At 51.0% G+C, this 19,500-nt stretch overlaps 2 protein-coding genes across 5 annotated transcripts in view; both read right to left on the bottom strand.

The window, feature by feature from the left end:
- The window catches only part of LTBP2 (latent transforming growth factor beta binding protein 2), a 96,098-nt gene extending 78,639 nt beyond the window's left edge, over positions 1–17,459 (bottom strand). The window contains exon 1 of the mRNA XM_035902032.1: positions 17,378–17,459. Coding sequence (XP_035757925.1) covers positions 17,378–17,403 — 26 coding nt within the window. The 5' untranslated portion in view covers positions 17,404–17,459. The remainder of the gene's footprint in view (positions 1–17,377) is intronic.
- AREL1 (apoptosis resistant E3 ubiquitin protein ligase 1) overlaps positions 15,233–19,500 on the bottom strand; it is a 21,145-nt gene continuing 16,877 nt past the window's right edge. For 2 of the 4 annotated variants that reach the window (XM_009646671.2, XM_035902019.1), the window contains 2 exons: positions 18,619–18,794; positions 15,234–18,431 (listed from right to left, as the gene is read on the bottom strand). In XM_009646671.2, coding sequence (XP_009644966.1) covers positions 18,329–18,431; positions 18,619–18,794 — 279 coding nt within the window. In that variant the 3' untranslated portion in view covers positions 15,234–18,328. Of the gene's footprint in view, positions 18,432–18,618; positions 18,795–19,500 lie in introns of those variants that run through there. The other 2 variants (XM_035902020.1, XR_004842997.1) reach the window with 2 other exon arrangements.

Raw genomic sequence — 19,500 nt, 5'->3', positions numbered from 1 at the left:
AGCCAGCAGAGGCTGGTGGCCGCCTCTAGCCCAGTGCTTGCTCACCAGGACAGATCCGACCAAGGCTGATGCACCCCACGGATGCATCCAGGTTGCCTGTACAACCAGGGCAGCCTCTCCTGAGATGGCTCCGGTGCTGCTAAGCAGAGGCTGGGGGTTGAAGGATATTCTGGCATGCCCCTTTCTTCACTCACAGTCTGACTCTGGGTTGCCATGAACTACAGCTGACCTACAGCTCTCTGCCTCACCTGTCCCTGCCCCGGTATCCATATCCTATATGGCACCAGCCCCTTGGCCCCTGCTCAGCTCAAGCCTCCAGCTGGCTTTGGGGCCACTGCTAGAAACATTATAGCACACCTGTTCTTCAGATGAGGGTTTACAGCCAAGGCTAGCACATCTGGATTGTAAAATAGACATTTGGAAGTTTATCAACATGTTTCCAAACAGTCTGGGTATGGCAGAGGCTCTGTCTCAATGCTTTAGTGGAGGAAGCAGCTGGGCTGAAAGGATGGTTCGGTGCCCTTCTCACGCCCCATGCAGGTTGGGCCAAGCCACACACACACACCAGAAACTGAACTTTCTCTTCCTGACACTATTGGTCCAGGAAGCTGTGTCAACAAGGCTCTAGGAGGGAAATGGAGAAGTGAAATCCAGTGCCCTTCCCACCCCAGAACCCGCTGACGCAGCTGCACTGAGCCCAGGCTTCAGCCAAACACCTCCCAGAAACACCGCCTGCTCAGAAAATTGGTTGGGAATCTGCACCATATGCGCTGGGGCGGAGGGGGAACCGACTCCATCAGCTCGGTCCTGTGCAAAGCTCAGCCTCCCAACAGCCTCCAGGGCTTTTGCTCTCAGCAAAGTCCTGCTCAGCAGCAGCATCAAGCTGCCACTAATGTGTTTGTCAGCACCAAGCAGATCTAAAGGAGGAACGTGGCCCACTGCCCTGAGTTGTTTCACGTGCACAGCCCCTCTCATCATATTAGTTTCTCAGATGTGCAGCTCTCACGCCCGTGCTAACAACAGACCTCCCATGCAAGCATTCAGTAACACACTCTGATTTTGGTCTCTTCCCAGCCATCCCTCGCCAACAGAAACACAGCTGATACTTTGGGGTGTGAGTGACACAGAGGCAAGAGACACAGAAGACCTGTAAAGCTGATGGAGCAGGAGGTAGCTCTGCCCCCAGCATGCAGGAGAGCTTTGGTAACGTGGTGGTGGTTCCTTCCCACAGGATCTTCACGTGGCCTAGGTCTAAGTTCACAGCAGCTGATTCAAAATCCTTCTCCGAATGGTAAGGCACAGAGATGCTGGATACAGATGTGCTCTCCAAAACTGCTTCTCCCCTCGTTCTCGCCCTGTAATAGTCTGGCTGGCAGCTGGCAGGGTCCTCTCATCTCCTTCCATTTTGCTGGTCCACCTGCAGGTGAAGGCCACATTTCTGTCCTGCAGTACTGACTGCCACACTATGCTCTCCTCACCCCTGAAGGAGAGGCCAGTCTGCTAGCCCAGTGGCTGAGCACTGTACAAATATCTACAGGAACTGGCAAGGTGGCACAGAAGGAGACATTTATTTCAAGCTGGATCAGTCTCTTCCCTGCAATGCAGTAGACTATAAATGTATTTATACCTATTTTACAGCCCTTTGGAGGCTTGGGCAGATGTGGATTCTTTCATCAGCTCCACTTGAGTGAATCTCTTCCCTCTCTAATCCACATGCTCTCAGTAATATTAAGCTACCTCTTCAGAGGCCACTAATTCAAAGTGGTTCCAAGATGAGAGTACTTCAGTGGAGGAGGCTGGGGAGGGACAAGGGTGTGAAGGTCAGAGGTAACACCAAACCTTCAAACACTGTACCTGCAGTGATGGAAATGCAAATGCATTTCTATAGTGCTTTGCACTCAGCCAGATTCTTCATCCTTGTGTATCTGTTTCAAAAGCCTAGTGTTGGGGCTGCAGAGCTCCCAAAAAAATCCTGGAAATAAGAGCAACCTGACTTAGGTGAATGCATGGAGGAGCATCAGCATAGAGAGACTTGACAGCTTCTAAACAGAGCCCATGACAACGGGGTCGTGGCACTGCCCACAGTGCCGATGCTCCTGGCTCTGATGCAGGCTGCTTCTGTGATCTCAGATGAACCACCTAGCTTCAGCCCTCAGGTACAAAGTGGAAGAGAGACCATCCCACATGCCCACTCTCTCTGTTTGCCCGTATCCTTGCTGGGCCCTCTGGCACTAGAGTGAGCCGCATTACGTAGAACAAAGGGCTTACTGTAGGAGAAAGCATCTGAATTAACGCGAGAGCTGTACGCACACCACCGCTTAAGGAAAACAAGCAGGTTTAGCTGCACCTACCACTGAGCACGTATAGCGTTGTATTAAGTCCATGCTAGGGCCAAGTTTGTTACCAAGGACTTCTGCCATGGGACCTGGAGAACCTGCAAAGGTGCTAGCGGCAATTCAGGATGAGAGGCACGGCAAGACATGACAGAGGAGAACGGGATGGAAAATAAGGAGAGAAAGGGGATTCAAAACATCATTTGGATCTTACCAAGCAAATTCCCCCCTGGCATCTGGATGTGCCAGTGGGCCCGTCTGCCCAGACGGTACATTTTTACTGACAGAGGAGACCATGTAGCTTTGCATTTCTCAGTAAATTGAGCTGGTCACCTCTCAGCTTCCAGGTCAGTGGGTCTGCTGCCTCTTCCTCCCCCCTGGAGCATAAATCTGACCCCCACCCCAGGCTCTCCCTCCCCAGGGCAGGCAGGTCTTTGCTCATGACAGCCAGCGCTTTGTTCAGCGGCTGAGCCAACACTTCCTCCCGAGGGAGAGCATAACTCCGCCGAGACAAAGGTCAAGTGTGCTCTTCCCAAAGCGAGAATTTGCCTTTGCCACTTAATCCAGGCTGAGATCTCACAGCTGGCACAGAGCTTCTCCCGAGGCTGGGAACGCAGCCTTTGTGGGCAGAGGAAGGAGCATGCCTGGGGTACAGGTACAGGACTGAACATCTGCCCTTCACCACAAGCCTTCGGGGCACCAACAAGGAGGCAGCTAGAAAAACAAACCCCCACCAGATACTTCATTGCTATTTCATGAAATAACCCTGCCCTTGCCCCCACTAGTTCAAGCCTAATGCCAAAGGTGGCCAAAGTTGGTGCCAAAGGTTGGTGCCAAAGATTGGTGCTTAACTTCCACGTGGCTTTACAGCCCTACCTCCTTTCGGGAGGAGTGGAAGCAAACCAGCTTCACCACCGCAGTGCCCGGAGGCAGCAGCTCAGATGGCTTCCAACAGCGCCCAGGAGAGCTCCTACTCTGCAGAGCTCAGCCACAGCCCTGCAAGGAGCAGCGTAGGCAAGGGAGCAGTGAAGTTTGGTTTCGCATTGGAGGTGAGGAGGAAACAGGCTCCTACGGTCCTCGTCTCAGCCAGCCATGAGCCTCCCAGCCATGGCCAAGCAAGCACATGGTCCTGGCAGTGAAGAGCATACCCTGGTGCTCTTCCACACAATCACAGACTGGTTGAGGTGGGATGGGACCTCTGGAGATGGTCCCATCCAGCCCCCTGCTCAGCCCAGGATGCTCAGGGCTGTGTCTGGTTGGGTTTTTGAACCCTTCCAAAGATGGAGGCTCCACAGTCTCCCTGGGCAGCCTGCTCCAGTGTGGTTCACTCTGATCCGATCTCTAAGAGGTGGCCATCAGCCACCTTTGCTGCAATGGGTTTGCTCACCACTGGAGGAGCTGGGAGTGCCTGTCTTGGGGACATGACACCCATGGACCTGCACAATGCTCCTGACTGCACCTCCTGGCTCCAGCCCCCAAGGGGCTGCCTCAAGCCCCAGGTGACAGTGCTGTATTCAAGAGGCTAAGCCCAGAGCAAAAGTGGGGGGTGTCCCCCTCACTCACACTGACCCCACAAACACAGTGACAGCAGATCCGGCCCTTGCTGTTCCCCTCAATTTCTTGCTTTCTGTTCAAGGCAACTGAAGGGGGGTGGGAAGGGCAGGTGATCAGGGGACATAATTTGGCAGGAAGACTCTTCTTTCAGTGTCGATTGCCTCTGAGATTGAGGAGGATTAACCCTACAGTCCCTCCATAAATACCAGACTCCCCCACGGCCATCTCCCCCGCCAGCCCCACAGTCAGCATGGATCCACAAGGATTCCAGGCCCACAAGCCTATTTTCATGGATCTGTGCCATTTTACCTACCGGTGCTTTTCTGGTTCTCATTATCTCTGCAGAGCTGATGACACTTAGACATTTCACCTCCCTAGAGTCTTTTTCTGGCACTTAAAGCTTGATTTATGCAACACAGCCGTGGCCGTCCTCATCACCCACGCTCACCTCTGGCTTGTTAACACCCTGGCTGGCCAAGGACCGTCCCCTTCCTGCCGGCACATCCAAACCAGGCTAAATCTCTATACCCACCAGAACTAAAGCATTGGCAGCTTTCTCCTCCTATCATTTTCCCTCTCATTCATCACTGGTCATCAATCACAGCAGCCTCTTTCCATGGGGGACCTGCCTCCACAGACCCAGACCTGCCCCTGCAGCTGCCAGGCGAAATCCCAGGGGCAGGCGCTGAACAAGGGCAAACCCAATTAGCAGTTGTCGGGTAATGTTACCAATAACCTTAGCCTGGTCATTAACCCCCAGCTGCTCGGAGGGCATCACCAGCTCGGAGTCCCTCCCCAGCCCAGCAGGATGCTTCTGCATGCTGGGGGAGGCGGCCTCTTCCGCAGCCTCCTGTCTTCTGTTCTTGCTAGAAACCAGTTCAGAAACACAACAGTTGGGGATCTAAACAGCTCTTAACTCTTATCACTGTCTGTCCCCAGAGGCAAATCCAAATCCAAAGTACGGCTACAACATGTGTATATCTGTTTGCAACACCTCGTTGGAGGAATTAAAGAGTGACAATGATACTGTACTCTGGACACGATGACAACTACTTCCATCAAGCCAAACAAGACCGAGGCCAAAGCTGGTCCAGCCTGCTAAATGGTGCTAGAGCTTTAGGCTGGGCATGGTACCAAACATTACAGTGGAGCCCCTCTACATGGCCCCTAGACATCTTTGCATTTGCAGGCCTGGCGACCTCTCCAAGCTTCTCTCCACCATCCTGCTATTCCTTTTCAGGCTGTTTCTTGCTCCTTGCCCACACTGCCTGCACAAGCTATTTTGCAGGAGGAAGGGTCGTCTCATGAGCTGCTTGTGTCGTGCAAGGGGGGGTGTGAACTGCCTCTGCAAGGCAAACCTTGCACCTCTCTGTTGTACTTGGACTCATCTGTCTCGTTTGTGTTATGGGAAGGGCCTGTCCTCTGTGGAGGTCAACAACTGCTGTCACCTGGAGAGTAAGGGCAGCAGTGATGAACACCATTAACCTGATACCCTCACATTCCCTCCAAGACCTCTTGCAGTGCTCGCATGCAGCCAGGCCCGTCGGGGAGGAAGATCGAACGAGGGCAGCTGGACAGGAGCCCTGCAAGCCAGCCAGGCCTCCACGTACCAGCCACAGAATTCACATCCGAAGCCGCTAACAAATGAGGTGAAGGAAAAGTCTGGAACAGGGACCAAGTCTGGTCATGGTTTGAGTCCTGACTCCAGAACAGCTGGTGCAGCCTGGCGGGCAATACACAACTCGGCTGTCCCAAACACCCCTGATGAGCTGAAACTTCCTCCAGCATGGGCCAAGTGCACCCTTCCACCTCCTTGAATTCCTGCAGTCTGGTAAAATTACAGGTGAGGAAAGGATCCTCTGCCCCCTCCCCAAAGCAGACTGTATCCACCCAGGGTGAAAGGCGGGGGGGAGACAAGAGAACAGCTGCCCAAGGTGGTTGGCAGTGATTTACCACAACTGAACAGCCCCTCATCCTTAAACTCATAGGCTCCAAGACCCTATCAACACGTCATCTAGAGCACAAGCGTTCTTCAGCTTTCACTGCACTGTGAGCTCCCCTCATAACGTGGGTGCCCCTTCCTACTCTGCTTGTGGAGCTGGGGCAGGCTCTTTTCCATCTGGATGCCATCCAGAGCCTCCACTGAGGTCTAGAGAAGGGAGCAGGAGGTGCTCGGAGGGGTGGGAGAAGGGACACGGAGGCCAAGGCTCAGGGCTTTGGTGGCACTGCACAAACCCAACACCTGTGGGTGTTGGGGTGAGAGGTACCGTGGGGTCTGACCTTTCTATGGCTACAGCTTCGGAGATTTCCCTCTTTCCATCTGCCTTCCCACCATCTGCTGAGGCGACTGCAGGGGAGAGGAGGTTTGCACGGGTCACTCTTGGGCCAAAGCAGATGGAAAGGACCTGCTGCGAGCATTTTTACTAGAGATGGGCCAGACAGCTGCCACATGCCTCCAGCTCCCCAGCCCTGCCGATGGCTTGCTGGATCATCCAGCACACAGAGCACAGTACCAGGGCCATAGGAGCTGGCTCACAACTGCACACACTGCCCTGGAGCCTTGCTTTGCGATGAGAAAGGGTCTGCAGCTGGACAAAGGAGTGAATTAACAAGCTGGTTAAGTCCTTCATCAGAGGCCTGAACAAATGGATGCTGCCAGGAGCTGGTCTCTCCTGCTCCTGGGGACCATCCTTCTGGTCAGAGATGTTTTTTTCACAGCCCTGGCTGAGGGGGAGAACCAGCAGCACCTTTGTTTGCTACACAGAGCTCCAGGGCCTTCTCCTCCCCCTGCGTCTTTGAACCTGCTCCAGACGTCTCAGCCCTGCAGGCCTCCAAACCTGGCCTGCTGCGGACCTAATTAATGCCCTTGTTCATTTATGGTCTTTTGTCACTAAAGCAAGTAATTGGTGAACAGAGGCAGCAGATCCTTATGCGTGCTCGCACAGACTCGACTGCTCCCTTTGGGCTGCTGGGGAAGCCCTCTCCTGCTCGCCAGGGGTGCCCACAGCCCCTCGCTTGCAGACGACTGCTTCAGGATCGGCTAAGGAGAACAGGCAGCCTCCCTGTTCCCAGCAAGTTCCCTCAGTACCTTTGTGGCCATCAGAAAACACCAGAGTCTTCTCGGGGAACGACACCTTTGAATTCCAGCAAGAAAGTCGACCTGGACCATGGACCGCACCCTAACCCTTAATCCCTTGCTAGCACCGAGCACCCCTCGGGGGTTTCTCTCCAGTCCCTTTTTGTTTTCAGGTTTGCTCATGCACGCTTGGAAACCTTCAGCTCAGGGGGCAGGCGCAGGCACAGGCACCAGGCCTGGGGGTGATGCTGCCATCCTAGTTTCTCCCCCCCATTGGTACCCACTCAGGTTTGCACACAGCCAGATGGATTTAAGAGGAACACGACCCCACTGATCTCTTACACACACACACACACTCCTCCCCACCCCACGTTCCCTCTTACCCCAGCACCAAAACAGCTTCGGAGATTTCCCTCTTTCCATCTGCCTTCCCACCATCTGCTGAGGCGACTGCAGGGGAGAGGAGGTTTGCACGGGTCACTCTTGGGCCAAAGCAGATGGAAAGGACCTGCTGCGAGCATTTTTACTAGAGATGGGCCAGACAGCTGCCACATGCCTCCAGCTCCCCAGCCCTGCCGATGGCTTGCTGGATCATCCAGCACACAGAGCACAGTACCAGGGCCATAGGAGCTGGCTCACAACTGCACACACTGCCCTGGAGCCTTGCTTTGCGATGAGAAAGGGTCTGCAGCTGGACAAAGGAGTGAATTAACAAGCTGGTTAAGTCCTTCATCAGAGGCCTGAACAAATGGATGCTGCCAGGAGCTGGTCTCTCCTGCTCCTGGGGACCATCCTTCTGGTCAGAGATGTTTTTTTCACAGCCCTGGCTGAGGGGGAGAACCAGCAGCACCTTTGTTTGCTACACAGAGCTCCAGGGCCTTCTCCTCCCCCTGCGTCTTTGAACCTGCTCCAGACGTCTCAGCCCTGCAGGCCTCCAAACCTGGCCTGCTGCGGACCTAATTAATGCCCTTGTTCATTTATGGTCTTTTGTCACTAAAGCAAGTAATTGGTGAACAGAGGCAGCAGATCCTTATGCGTGCTCGCACAGACTCGACTGCTCCCTTTGGGCTGCTGGGGAAGCCCTCTCCTGCTCGCCAGGGGTGCCCACAGCCCCTCGCTTGCAGACGACTGCTTCAGGATCGGCTAAGGAGAACAGGCAGCCTCCCTGTTCCCAGCAAGTTCCCTCAGTACCTTTGTGGCCATCAGAAAACACCAGAGTCTTCTCGGGGAACGACACCTTTGAATTCCAGCAAGAAAGTCGACCTGGACCATGGACCGCACCCTAACCCTTAATCCCTTGCTAGCACCGAGCACCCCTGGGGGGTTTCTCTCCAGTCCCTTTTTGTTTTCAGGTTTGCTCATGCACGCTCGGAAACCTTCAGCTCAGGGGGCAGGCGCAGGCACAGGCACCAGGCCTGGGGGTGATGCTGCCATCCTAGTTTCTCCCCCCCATTGGTACCCACTCAGGTTTGCACACAGCCGGATGGATTTAAGAGGAACACGACCCCACTGATCTCTTACACACACACACACTCCTCCCCACCCCACGTTCCCTCTTACCCCAGCACCAAAAGGATAGAGAGTGGCAGGGCCCTTTCACAGCAGGATGCCTGGGCAGGATTATCTTCAGGGCTCCTGGACCAAACAGGCAGCTCCTCAGCCTTTGGAAACCTCCCTCGCCTTTGTTCCTTGGCCTTCTAGGGTTGGGGGAAGGGATCCCAATGAACATGTTTGTGCTGTTCATCTTAATAGGGTGTTGTGTAACACAGTGGGAAGTGACTACACCGGGGACCCCAGCTGAGAACAGAGACTTTAATCCTGCTGCCCAGGGAAAAGTTGGAAAAAATACCTACATCTGTTCTGTTGCATTAGGCTCATGGCTCAGAGGCTGACAGCTGACCCTGGCTGCTCATGATGCCAAGGTACAGCCCCTGCCAAACAGTGCCAGGGTAAATTACCATGACTGATTAGAAAGGCAAAAGGCAGCCAGAGAAAACTGGGGAGGGAGCTCTCCCTGTGCAGGTTTCTGGAGAAGGCCAAGCCAGAGCGCATCAGGGTGCTTCGTCTTCTCCGCTGCCACACTGGCAAACAGAGCGGACAAGGAGCAATAGTAGAAGAGAACAGGGCAGAGGATGAGATGTAGGGAGAGGGATGAAGGTGAGGAGGCAGAGAAGCCACAGCTGCATCCACTTCTCCATGGGGCTCACCAATGATGGGCTTCAGCAGACAGCCCTCCTCCTCCTCCTCAAACCTGCATGAGGCTGAGGCCACAGAGCAAAAAAGGTATTCCTGTACCTACAAGTAGGGTTCATGGCTCAAGAAGGGTACGGGGCCTCACAGAGCAGTGCGTACACTCCCTGCCGTGAGTCTGCCAGCTCTCGGATGTGTAAGAACACAGGCACGGGGCTCCCTGACCCAGCACCACCACACAGCTCCCTTCCAGGCTCAGGCTTTGTCATCACCTCACGTCCATCCAACAGCTCAGACGGGAGTATAAAGGAAATCAGCTATCCAGGGAACAGAACAGCACTACCAAAATTTGGCTAGTGGCAGACACCAGGATGCTCTGGACCCCATATCTGGCGGGTCTCTACATTGATACACCCACTGGGAACATGGTAGGTGCTGCACAGGCACCACAGGGCACAAGAGAGAGCCCCTTCTCTGTGCAGCCCCTCTTACGGGCACAGCAGGGTGTTGAGTGGCCCTTCCCTAAGATGGGAGAGGGTTTCTGGAAAGCCAGTAACTTCCAGTTCTGTGAAGGCTCTGTCCGTTCCTTATTCAAGTATTAAATTGGCTCAGCCCTAATCAGCATGACGTCTATGGCAGGATTAAAGCAGATTCTGCCGCCTTCTTCCTGCCTAGGGCCACCAGCTGCCAAACACTCCTCCAGGTCAGCATCCTGCACAGGACAGTGGCTAGCTTCAAGAGAAGCAGAAAGCAAGCTCCTTTCTAACTCCTGTCCTTCAGAGTCAGGCTTTGGCTCCAAAGCAGGAAGGTTTGTTTGCTTTAAATCTTATTTAACCATGGATGCTTTTGTTACCCACACATGTCACACTCTCTTATCTATCTGCCCTTAGGAGGACAAGGAGGAAAGCTCTTGCTTTCCTCAGCCCATCTGTGGAGCAGACAGCTTTGATTAGCCAGGTGCTCCTTGCCTTTCAAACCCTGCTGGCTGTCACTTTGACCTTGTTCAACAAGACAAAGGGATCAGGAGGAGCTGTGTGTTTCCTCTGCACCCTTCAGCCCTTTATAAACTTCTTCAATACCACAACCTTGTATTGGATGCTGGTCCTCTATCCGTCTCCACAGACTATCTCTTCACGCAATCCTCAACCTCCAGCACTGAACTGGGCACTTGAGGAGCAGGGATCCTGCTGAGAAATGCAGCCAGAGAGATGCCTTCTGATCTTTAAGAATTTCTGCACTAGAATCTAAAGATGCCTCTTGGATCAAACACCACCAGTCCCATGACACTTTACCTTCCTCCCTCTGCTGTTGCTGTTTGACCCGGTGCCTTTCCCTCAGCTCCTGGGAGCAGATCCATCAAGGTCAGAGCCTCAGGCTTGAGCCGGAACGGCGGCACCAAGTGCAATACACCCCACTAATGTGTTTGGTATGCGGCTACTCTGAAACCCTGTCGCTTGGCACTTGAATTGCCGCTCAGCCCAGCTCAGGAGAAGGAACCAGAAGGGCTGAGGCACAGTAGAGCCAACTCCTAGAAAGACATTCCCAGAGCACCTTCCAAATCCACTTCCAACAGGCCTCTGACACTGCTAACTGCGAAGTGCAAGGTCAGCTGGGCCAAGCCTGCTCTACTCAAAAACAGCCCCATGCAGAGAGCATCCAAGGCAGGCACTGCCTGTGCAGGGACTGGTTCAGGCCAGTTACCACCCCAAGGGTTACCAAGGGTGGTAATAGGGTCCTTTCCCCCTCCTGTCCCCGGAGCTGCTGCACTGCCTCCAGTCACCTACTGCAACTCATCCAAGCGCATGTCAACTTCCACTCCCCCAGGCTCCCAGGAAAGGCCAGTGATACTTGCTGTTAACTGTCCGTTGAGTTACAATGAGCCCTAAAAAGAGAATATCAGCCCTCTCTGTGCATAAGCTCAATTCTGCTTTTCTGGTCCATGTGTTAAAACTCCCTCTCCCCTGGCAAACCGATGACTAATCTGTGTCTCAAAGGCAGAGGGAATACATCTAATCTGGTTAGTGTTACTGCTGTTGTTTGTTCATATTAAGCACGTTATTCTTACTAAGCTATTTGTCCCAAGTCTCCTGAGAGACTGTGCTGCAGGTTAATCATACATATGTAAATCCATCTTCCTTTCATGCATTTTAAATGTGATGCCTGATGGAAAAGGGCAAGGGGGAGCGGTGCAACAGGGACATGTGCCGAACCAGGGGATGCTTCCCAGATGCTCTCTTCTCATATGCTCCAGTTTGGGGGTTAGAAGCACAGCAAGAGAACCTGCCAGCCAACTTTTTGCTAGACTAAGAGGTCTGCTGAACAAAAACACAGCCCCCCAGACAGCAGCAACCCAACCTGCAGGGTTTCCAGAGAGCTGAAGTTGGCCACTCTTAAACCTGACCAGCTCAAGTTGACTATCGGTCCCCCTCTGGTGGCCAACCAGCTACAGTCACCTTCTGTCGACAGAAAAGGGCTGCCACATCGGTACCTGTCCCTGTGCCGAGGCACGGTGAGCATCCCTGAGCCGGGGCAGCAGGGCTCTGCTGGGAGGAGTGGGGGGAGCCGAGTTCAGAGCACAGAGCTGAGCCAGGGAGCATGGCAGACCTGAGCACCAGGGCAGGTGGTGTGAAAGTCTTCCAAAAAGGAAAAGATTCATTACCACAACAGCTGTCCCCTTTACCAGAACTCCCCACTCCCTCCAACTTGATGGCCGTAGGGCTATCTACAACCAGGCCCTCCATTTTTAACAGCAATGCTGTGTAGCATTAGGAGCCCCCATCTGGAAACAGAGCCCCATTGTGCAAGGAGCTATACAACATCTGGATGCAGAGGGACTGTCTGCTCTTTGGGATGGGGAAAAAGACGGAGAGGACAGAAGATGAACAGGAAGAGCATGAGCAGAAGGGAACAAGACAACACTGGTCAGCATAAGAGATAGCAGCCCAATGAGTGGCTCTCACTGGGTGAGGACATGCAGCAGAAAACCAACAGTTCAATGTCTTACTAGAAGACACCAAGGTGATATTTTTGTACTGTAATTTTTAGTTTCAGCGGTGACTACAATTGCTACCAGTGTGTTGCACATTGTTCTCCATATGAAAGGGCCTAGGAGAGGGAAGACTGCATACTGCTGTTGACTGCTCGTCATAGACAAGGGGCTGTCAGTTGTCCCCAAGTAGGAGTCCAAGTCTGTTCCATGCCAGCAATAGAGGTCTCTGCAAATCTGAGCTAGTCTCTGACAAGCAAATCACTTCCCCAGGCAAATCTGACCACCCCCCATCCCCCCCGAGCTGGTTCCATCATCCTTCAAGAAGACTGCAGAGACTTGTATTTCCCTGCGTTTCTTTACCCACTGCCATAAGGGACACCAGATTATCTCGAGACAACCCCACATTTCAGCTACTGAAGCACAAGAGAGCCCCAAGCAGCTCTTCCTTCAGGTAAGGGATGAGATTTCTACGATTACTCAGAAAATTGCATCAGTTTACAGGCCATCAGAATTATGTTAGCATAAATCCCTAAATTAAGGTGTGAGTACAGGCCAACACGCTTCTCGCAGCTTATTGGAGAATTGCCTCAAGAGGAAGAGAATAATTCTGTTTTGGCCACTGCAGGGTCACTCCCCCAAAACCCACCCAAACTCAGTCTGGCCTTCACATGCCTCTGGGAAAACGCCAGAGCAGCGTTAGGCTAATTCCAGTTTCTCCATCCCTCACATGGTACAAGAGCTCCGCTTCCTTTGTCTTGCAGCTTTATACCAAGTCTGAGAGTCTGAAAGGCTTGGCTGTCAGCCTCATTCCCCACTTACAACCCTGCGTGCACTTGCCCGCGCCTCAACACGCTTTGTAGCACGCCATGCCTGCAGAAGGGTAGCTGGAAAAGATTGACTGGGAATTTTGGGTGAACTTCAGCTACAGCTGTTTTGTTTTACTGCAAAAGTTATAGCAAATTATGTCTAAAAATGAACATATTCATGCAGCAACACCTCCCTCCCTACAATCATGTTTCATGCTCTGGAGAGCAGAGATTAGGGTTTCTCACGCATTCAGTGAAATAAACAAGGAAAGAGTTTAAGAGGAAGATTCTAAACTCTCAGATTCTGCACCATAAGGCTGAAGCCAAGACAGGCTGAGGTCCTGGTGGACTTTGCTGTTTCCCATAAGTGTTTTCCTTTTATAGTTTCCATAATCACATGTTCAAGCTCTTTCTCCTGTCATGTGCCAGGTCAGTCAGACACAAGATGGTAGCAGAACAGCCAAAACCATACAAAACATAATAATTCGCTATGGGAACCAGTTGGTCCAACTCACCAACTGAGCCATAACACTATGAAAGCATGAAGAAATCTTATCCAAATCAAGCATCGTTTCCTCATTTTCTCATTCAGTTATCTGAAGAAATTCCTCCTCCGTAGTTCTACAATTAAGGCAAATAGAAAGCTAAGCAGAGGAACCAAATGCACAGAAATCCAGTTTCCCAAGCAGTACGTCTTGACACATCTCAGCGTATGGAATCACAGATCCTAAGACACCAGGCAACTCCTTGCTATTGCTGGAGACACAAGTCAGGGCATGTAGGATTCCAGCATGAAGGGCGTGGGCATGACTCCTCTCCCAGCCCCAAGTCCATGCCAGGATAAAAGGAAGCTGTGGAGTCAGCAACAAGTCACTGTCACCACTCCCTCTCCAAGACATCACAAGAAGCTGGTGATCAGGGCAGGCAATGGGGGCAGCCAGATGATACCACACATCCTGCAAAGAGAGGCAGAAACTTTAGAACCTACTTCATGCTGAAGTAATCCAGCAAGCTGAGCTCTCTCCTTCACACCCAAACGAGACAGTGTTTCTGAAAACTCCAGCCTCAACGTGGCCCTCTTCCCCTGAGTAATACCAGTCATGGCATGTAAAGACAGGTCCACACGGTTTGCCGTGTATCATTTTGCCAGGTTTGCAGACAAAGTCACCCACCTTTTCGTGCCCTGACCCCCAACTCCAGCAGCTCTAGACTCACAACCTCTGCAATTCCCAGGGGACACTGCAGCTTCAGTTTCGGGATTCTTCATAACATTCTCTGCTGCTCTACCTAACCTCTATCTTCTCTGAAGCCAGCACAAGACAACTGTGTTCCCAACAAGGCGCTTCTAAGTAACACCATGACCCAGCACAATGCTACAGAGGCAATCCCTGAGACTCACATCCACTGCTCACTCTTTTCTTTAGCTAGTGCTCATGGCTTGAAAGCCAGAATCAAGGCTGGATGCTCGTTTCATAATATGTGAGAACATCTGCCTGGTTTTATGGTGCAACACACACAGCCAGCTAATGCTATGCTGGCTGAAGATGGGCTCAATCTTCGTACAGGCCAGGAATGTGTTTTCATCATTTTACAGACAGCAGTGCTAATGGACACAGAATCACGTTGCAGAATCTTCTCAAGTTTTAAAGTTACGACTTTAATCCTTAAGCTACAAAAAAAAAAAAAAAGTACAAGGAAAACCAGTGATAAATTGAATGCTTTTCATCAGAGCTGGGGAACAGCTCAAACTCAGAGAATCACAGAAATTGGATATTGTCCCTGAAGGCAACAAGCTGTCAGCTTACTAATTACTCCATTGCTCATTAGCAGACACTTGCAGGTACATTGTTTCCACCCTGCAGTCTGAAAGCATTTTGTACAACTTAAAAAGATGCCAAGGACTCAAAACGCCCCCTCTTCTCCTGGCTTCATCTAACCCACTTGACAGTACAGTGAAGCACAAGTGGTACAAATACCTGCATCTCAGAGTCAGTTAATACACAGTGAGATGAAAAAGTAACTGCACCAACTGCATTATTAATTTACGTAAGAGTCCTTAAAATACTTTTTGGCATTACCAGCTGCTTCAGCCCATATTCCAGCCTCCTACAGAGAGACCTCAGTAGCCTTTGAGCCCCAAGCCCAGAGTCCTGCCTTTTCCCAGAAGCTCACAGGTCCTGGGTTCAGTCAGGCACCCTGAAAGGCTGCAGGTGGAGAACCGACCTCACCCCCTTTGCAGCAGACCTCCACAAGACACCCCTCGCCCATGGACAGCACTAACCAGTTCGATTCTCTCTGTACAGCCCCAAAAGAAGGCTAAGCTGAGAAAGCAGCATTTTTAAAATATTTTATTTATTATACAAACTATTTACAAAATCAGCTACTACAACCACAGGCTTCCAAATTTTGGCTGAACTCTGCCAGAAATTCATCAGAGGGAACAAGGATTTCACCTGTATCATCCACAGCTCCTGGTTTCTAAAAACATGCAACATGGCCTGCAGGTACAGGGTGAAGCGAGGCCCTCTGCACCTCAAAGCAGCTTCAGGAAACACGGAACCTGTCTTGAGATGATACCAGGATCCTAAAGATTTCTACAGAAGGGCCTCTATTAAGTGGGAATAAATAAAGGGTAAAAAGAAAAGTAACGAGCCTCTGCCAGAAGTAACATACAGTAGAGGTGACCAAAGCACATCCCCATTGCCAGTGTTAAGGGCAGCATAAAAAGTGACTGCACTGGGAAAAGGTATAAAGCTAGAGACAAGTTTAGAAACATTGTGATGGATCTCAAACATGGGACCAGCCAGGGGCCTGTGGAAACAATGGGGATAGGTTTAGTTGACTAAGAGCACCCATCACAGTTCTGACTGCACTTGTGTTAAGAAGAAAGTCCTTGGCATCTGCACAGCTGCTGGGAAGCATGGGGTGCTGGCTGCAATGCAATGAGAAGCATGTAGGAGCTCTTTCCAGCAGAGGAAGACTGCCCAATGTCCAACTACTTTGTCCTCAGAATAAAAAAGTCCAGCTCAAGAGAAGAAGGGAGAAGATTCCTGAGGAAGATGTCACTGGCAGAGTTGGCCCATAGCTACAAGGCTGGAAACATCCTCACCAGGTGAGATGCAAGACAAGGCTGCAACGTGGGAACAGCACCAAGCTACACCTCCCAAAAAACAGGAGTTAAGCCGAGCACCGCCACCTCCTCTCGGTCCCTGGAGAAAGCAGTGAAGTGGTGGCACGGAGAACACAGGAGCTGTAACTCTACTGACCATAGAAGCCACCAGCAGTGTAAATAAAATGGTACCATACTCTCCACCCAAAGGAGGTCAGGACCTTGCAGAACAGAGCCCGTACTAAAAAAGGGAGAACAGCCACTACTAAATTGATCTGTCAGAGCGCAAGTGGCAACTCTCAAGCTGGCAGCCTCTCAGTGCCAGGAAGGGAATGAATTCACAAGGCAAAGAAATCCCCCTGAGTAGTCTCAATGCTCAGCTGGCTGCTTTTTGGCACCAAAATGGCTTATTTTTTTCTGTACAGAAGTAACACACTCAGCCCAAGAATGGCTAAGATGCTGCCTTGAAAACATTTTCTAGAAATAGAATGTTTTCCCCAAATTCCCAGTCAATTCAACTAAGCTATAAGGGAAAAGCACACACCTTTACCTTAAAATATCCATACTGTGCAGAAGTCTGACCTGATCAGCTTGAGGACAGCAGAACAGGGCTGAAGAGGACGATGTGACTTTTTATCTAATACAGTGTTCTAAAATTAGCTCAGGGATGCCAGTCTGAGACTCCAGCATTTCCATAATACAGTGAAAGCTTACACCACAGACAGTAGCAATGCAGGTTTCTCACACCTCGACTCCTGCGTGCCTTTCACTCCTGACCTGAACTGTCTAAGGGATTGTTGAGAACTTAAAGGTCTTTAATTTAATTAACTGAAGAACTCATCAAGATTCCCAGGTTCCCCTTTGCTTTATTTCCCTGGGAAGGGCTGAATGGACTGCCAGGAACAACATACCCCAATCATAAGCTTACTTCTCATGCTGGTCTGCCCACTTCTCTCCCCACAAGTCAGACCATGGTGAGTGCAGGCTGTTGAGCAAAGTTCTAGTTAATACTTAGTGCTGGAAAGCCAGCAGCACTGAATGGAACGGGAGGAAAGGAGAGCTGAAAAAAGAAGGTAGGAAGATTGGGAGGACAGAAAGCCAGCTGCTCTCCAGGCACCAGCACCCCTCTGAAAACTCTGCCTGAAATGCAGTAGAGAAAGAGAAGCCTCAGGCTGCTGCATGATAGAGGTAGAAGCCAAGACCCTGTGGGATGCCGGGGTGGAGCTACCACGTTCTGCCCAGTACCATCACCCCAACAACAAACGCAAGCACACTGTAGCTGCTTACTGACTTGTCACTGTTACTACATAACATACATACCCTGAAGGTGAACGTGGGATAGACATTGGTGCTCAGCATTAAGGGATCACACTCATGCCCATACTTTCTCTCCTGAGGAAGGGAAAAGAAGGCAAGGGCGTGGGACAGCTTCCTGTGCAACATCAACTGTCAGAAACATTCAATGGAGGAGAAACTCCTCTTCCAGTTCATTTTGCAGAGGCTCATTACCAGCCACTGCTGGAGAAGGACGCTTCTGCTGCTGGACCCTGGCGGAGGTAGTACAGGATCACTGTCAGGGCCAGCACTTGTGCTCCGATAAGATTGTTCTCCCCACTGGATTACTCCCTCCCATGGATACTGCCCATTTTTCTCTGTGATACAGGCAACAGCAGCATCCAGAGCAAGATGGAAAAGGAGAATCAGAAACCCTTCTGGGTCAGGTGATGAAAGGATGGACAACCCTATACTCTTCATGAGTCATAGGGGTAGATGAGCTATCGGGGAGCATCATTTGGAGGAGTTTGAGCCAAGACCTGGAAAGTTACTAAGGCTTCCCGTGAGCCAGGTTTCCAGCAGAGCTCCATGCTGGTCTTCCCTGTTCCTCCCAGAGAGCTACGATAACAGCAGCTCAGCAGATCTCCTGCACCTCACTGTAACTTCTGCTTATGAACTTCATCTTCTCACAGAAGGATGGGTGTACAGCGTGCAGGGAAATCAAGTGCAACATCTCCTTGATGAATGCACCACAGTCCTTTTGCTGTTTCACATTGAACCAAAGGGAGAATGAGGAAAAGGGAAAAGATGAGCTCTCGATGACATATTTGGGATACGGAAAGGCCACGTGACATCTTCTGGATGACAAATTCCTTTACATGGAGTCTTTGCTCTGCCTCCATTGCCCATGTGAAGGAAAGGAGAACAAGCAGAGGATTGAACCTGGGTCTTGCCACAAAGAGCCAGGAGGCTAAGTAGTCTCCTGAAAAGGGGAAATCACAGCATGCCAAAGCCCTCACAACCCTCGCTGATAGCTAGCTGCAACATCTTGTGCACTTCTTCATAGGAGTCATAAGTAGGGAGGCACAGCTGGTTGAAACTGTAAAACAAAAGAAAAATTCCATTCAGACTAGATCTGAGAGGGGACCATCCCCATCAGCTGCTTTTAGATGAGTTGACATGAGCGCCACACACATTACATGTTATACACTGCTTGCCCACCACAGCTAGCTGGTGTCATTCCCAAAAGCACAATGCAGAAAGTCTTACCACCCCAGGATACTTGCCAAGTGTGGGCTGTCGGCAAAGTACTGTGAGTTGGAGCCGCAATGATCTGGAAAGATGGACAGAGTGCAGCAAACCCTCCTGGGGGCAGCTGGGAGGAACCAGTTGTGAACTGCAAGAGCCTGGCCAGCTCTTCCTGTGTGAAACTGGAGACCACAGTCCAAAACCACCTCATGACCTGTTAGGGAACAGGAAAGGCAAAGCCAGGTCAGCCTAGCAAATCAAATAAGCATACAAGTGAGTTGCAAGAAAAATCAGTCAATTGCCCTTGCAAGCAAGTGCTCTACTAGTAGTCAGATTTTTTTTGTTTTACCAGGGTGACACGTAGAGGCAAGTATTACAGAGTTTCTTCTTATCAGTTAGGAGATGTTCCACGCTACTACCTCCCACCAGTCCTTTCCTTTAAAGCAGAAAGGCTTCTGCTCTCCCCACAGAGATTTTATTTCTAGAAATTAGCTGCATAGGCAATGAGGTAGGTTTACAATGCAAAAGCTCACTTGCTTCTTGCACTATGCTAATCTTTCGCTTTTTCACATCCTCTGGTACTTTTGCAGGAAGGTGGAACCATCTCAGTGTTTACAGCTAGAAGCTTGTACTCCCAATCTCTTTTCGTCTTCGGTGTTTTGGCAGCTTCCATTATTTTTCCAAATGAAGCTGCTACCATTGCTATATTCCTGCCACTGGGAAAGGCAGGGAGGGATGAGAACAATTACAGGGTACAAATTTAGGCTACTACATCAGTAGTCTTTACCACAGTACTGAATTCCAAACAGCCCATGTGGGCTGCAATCATGATCTTCAGGCATCCCTTAGAGATAAGTATATTCACCATGAAAGTCTTCAGTAGCAATAATTCCCACCAATTCCTCCCAATTCCCTGCTGA

This window comes from Egretta garzetta, unplaced genomic scaffold, assembly GCF_000687185.1.
Source record: "Egretta garzetta isolate BGI_Z169 unplaced genomic scaffold, ASM68718v1 scaffold79, whole genome shotgun sequence".
NCBI lineage: Eukaryota > Metazoa > Chordata > Aves > Pelecaniformes > Ardeidae > Egretta > Egretta garzetta.
Note: the sequence above shows the minus strand (reverse complement) of the source record. Positions and strands in the feature narration are given on the sequence as shown.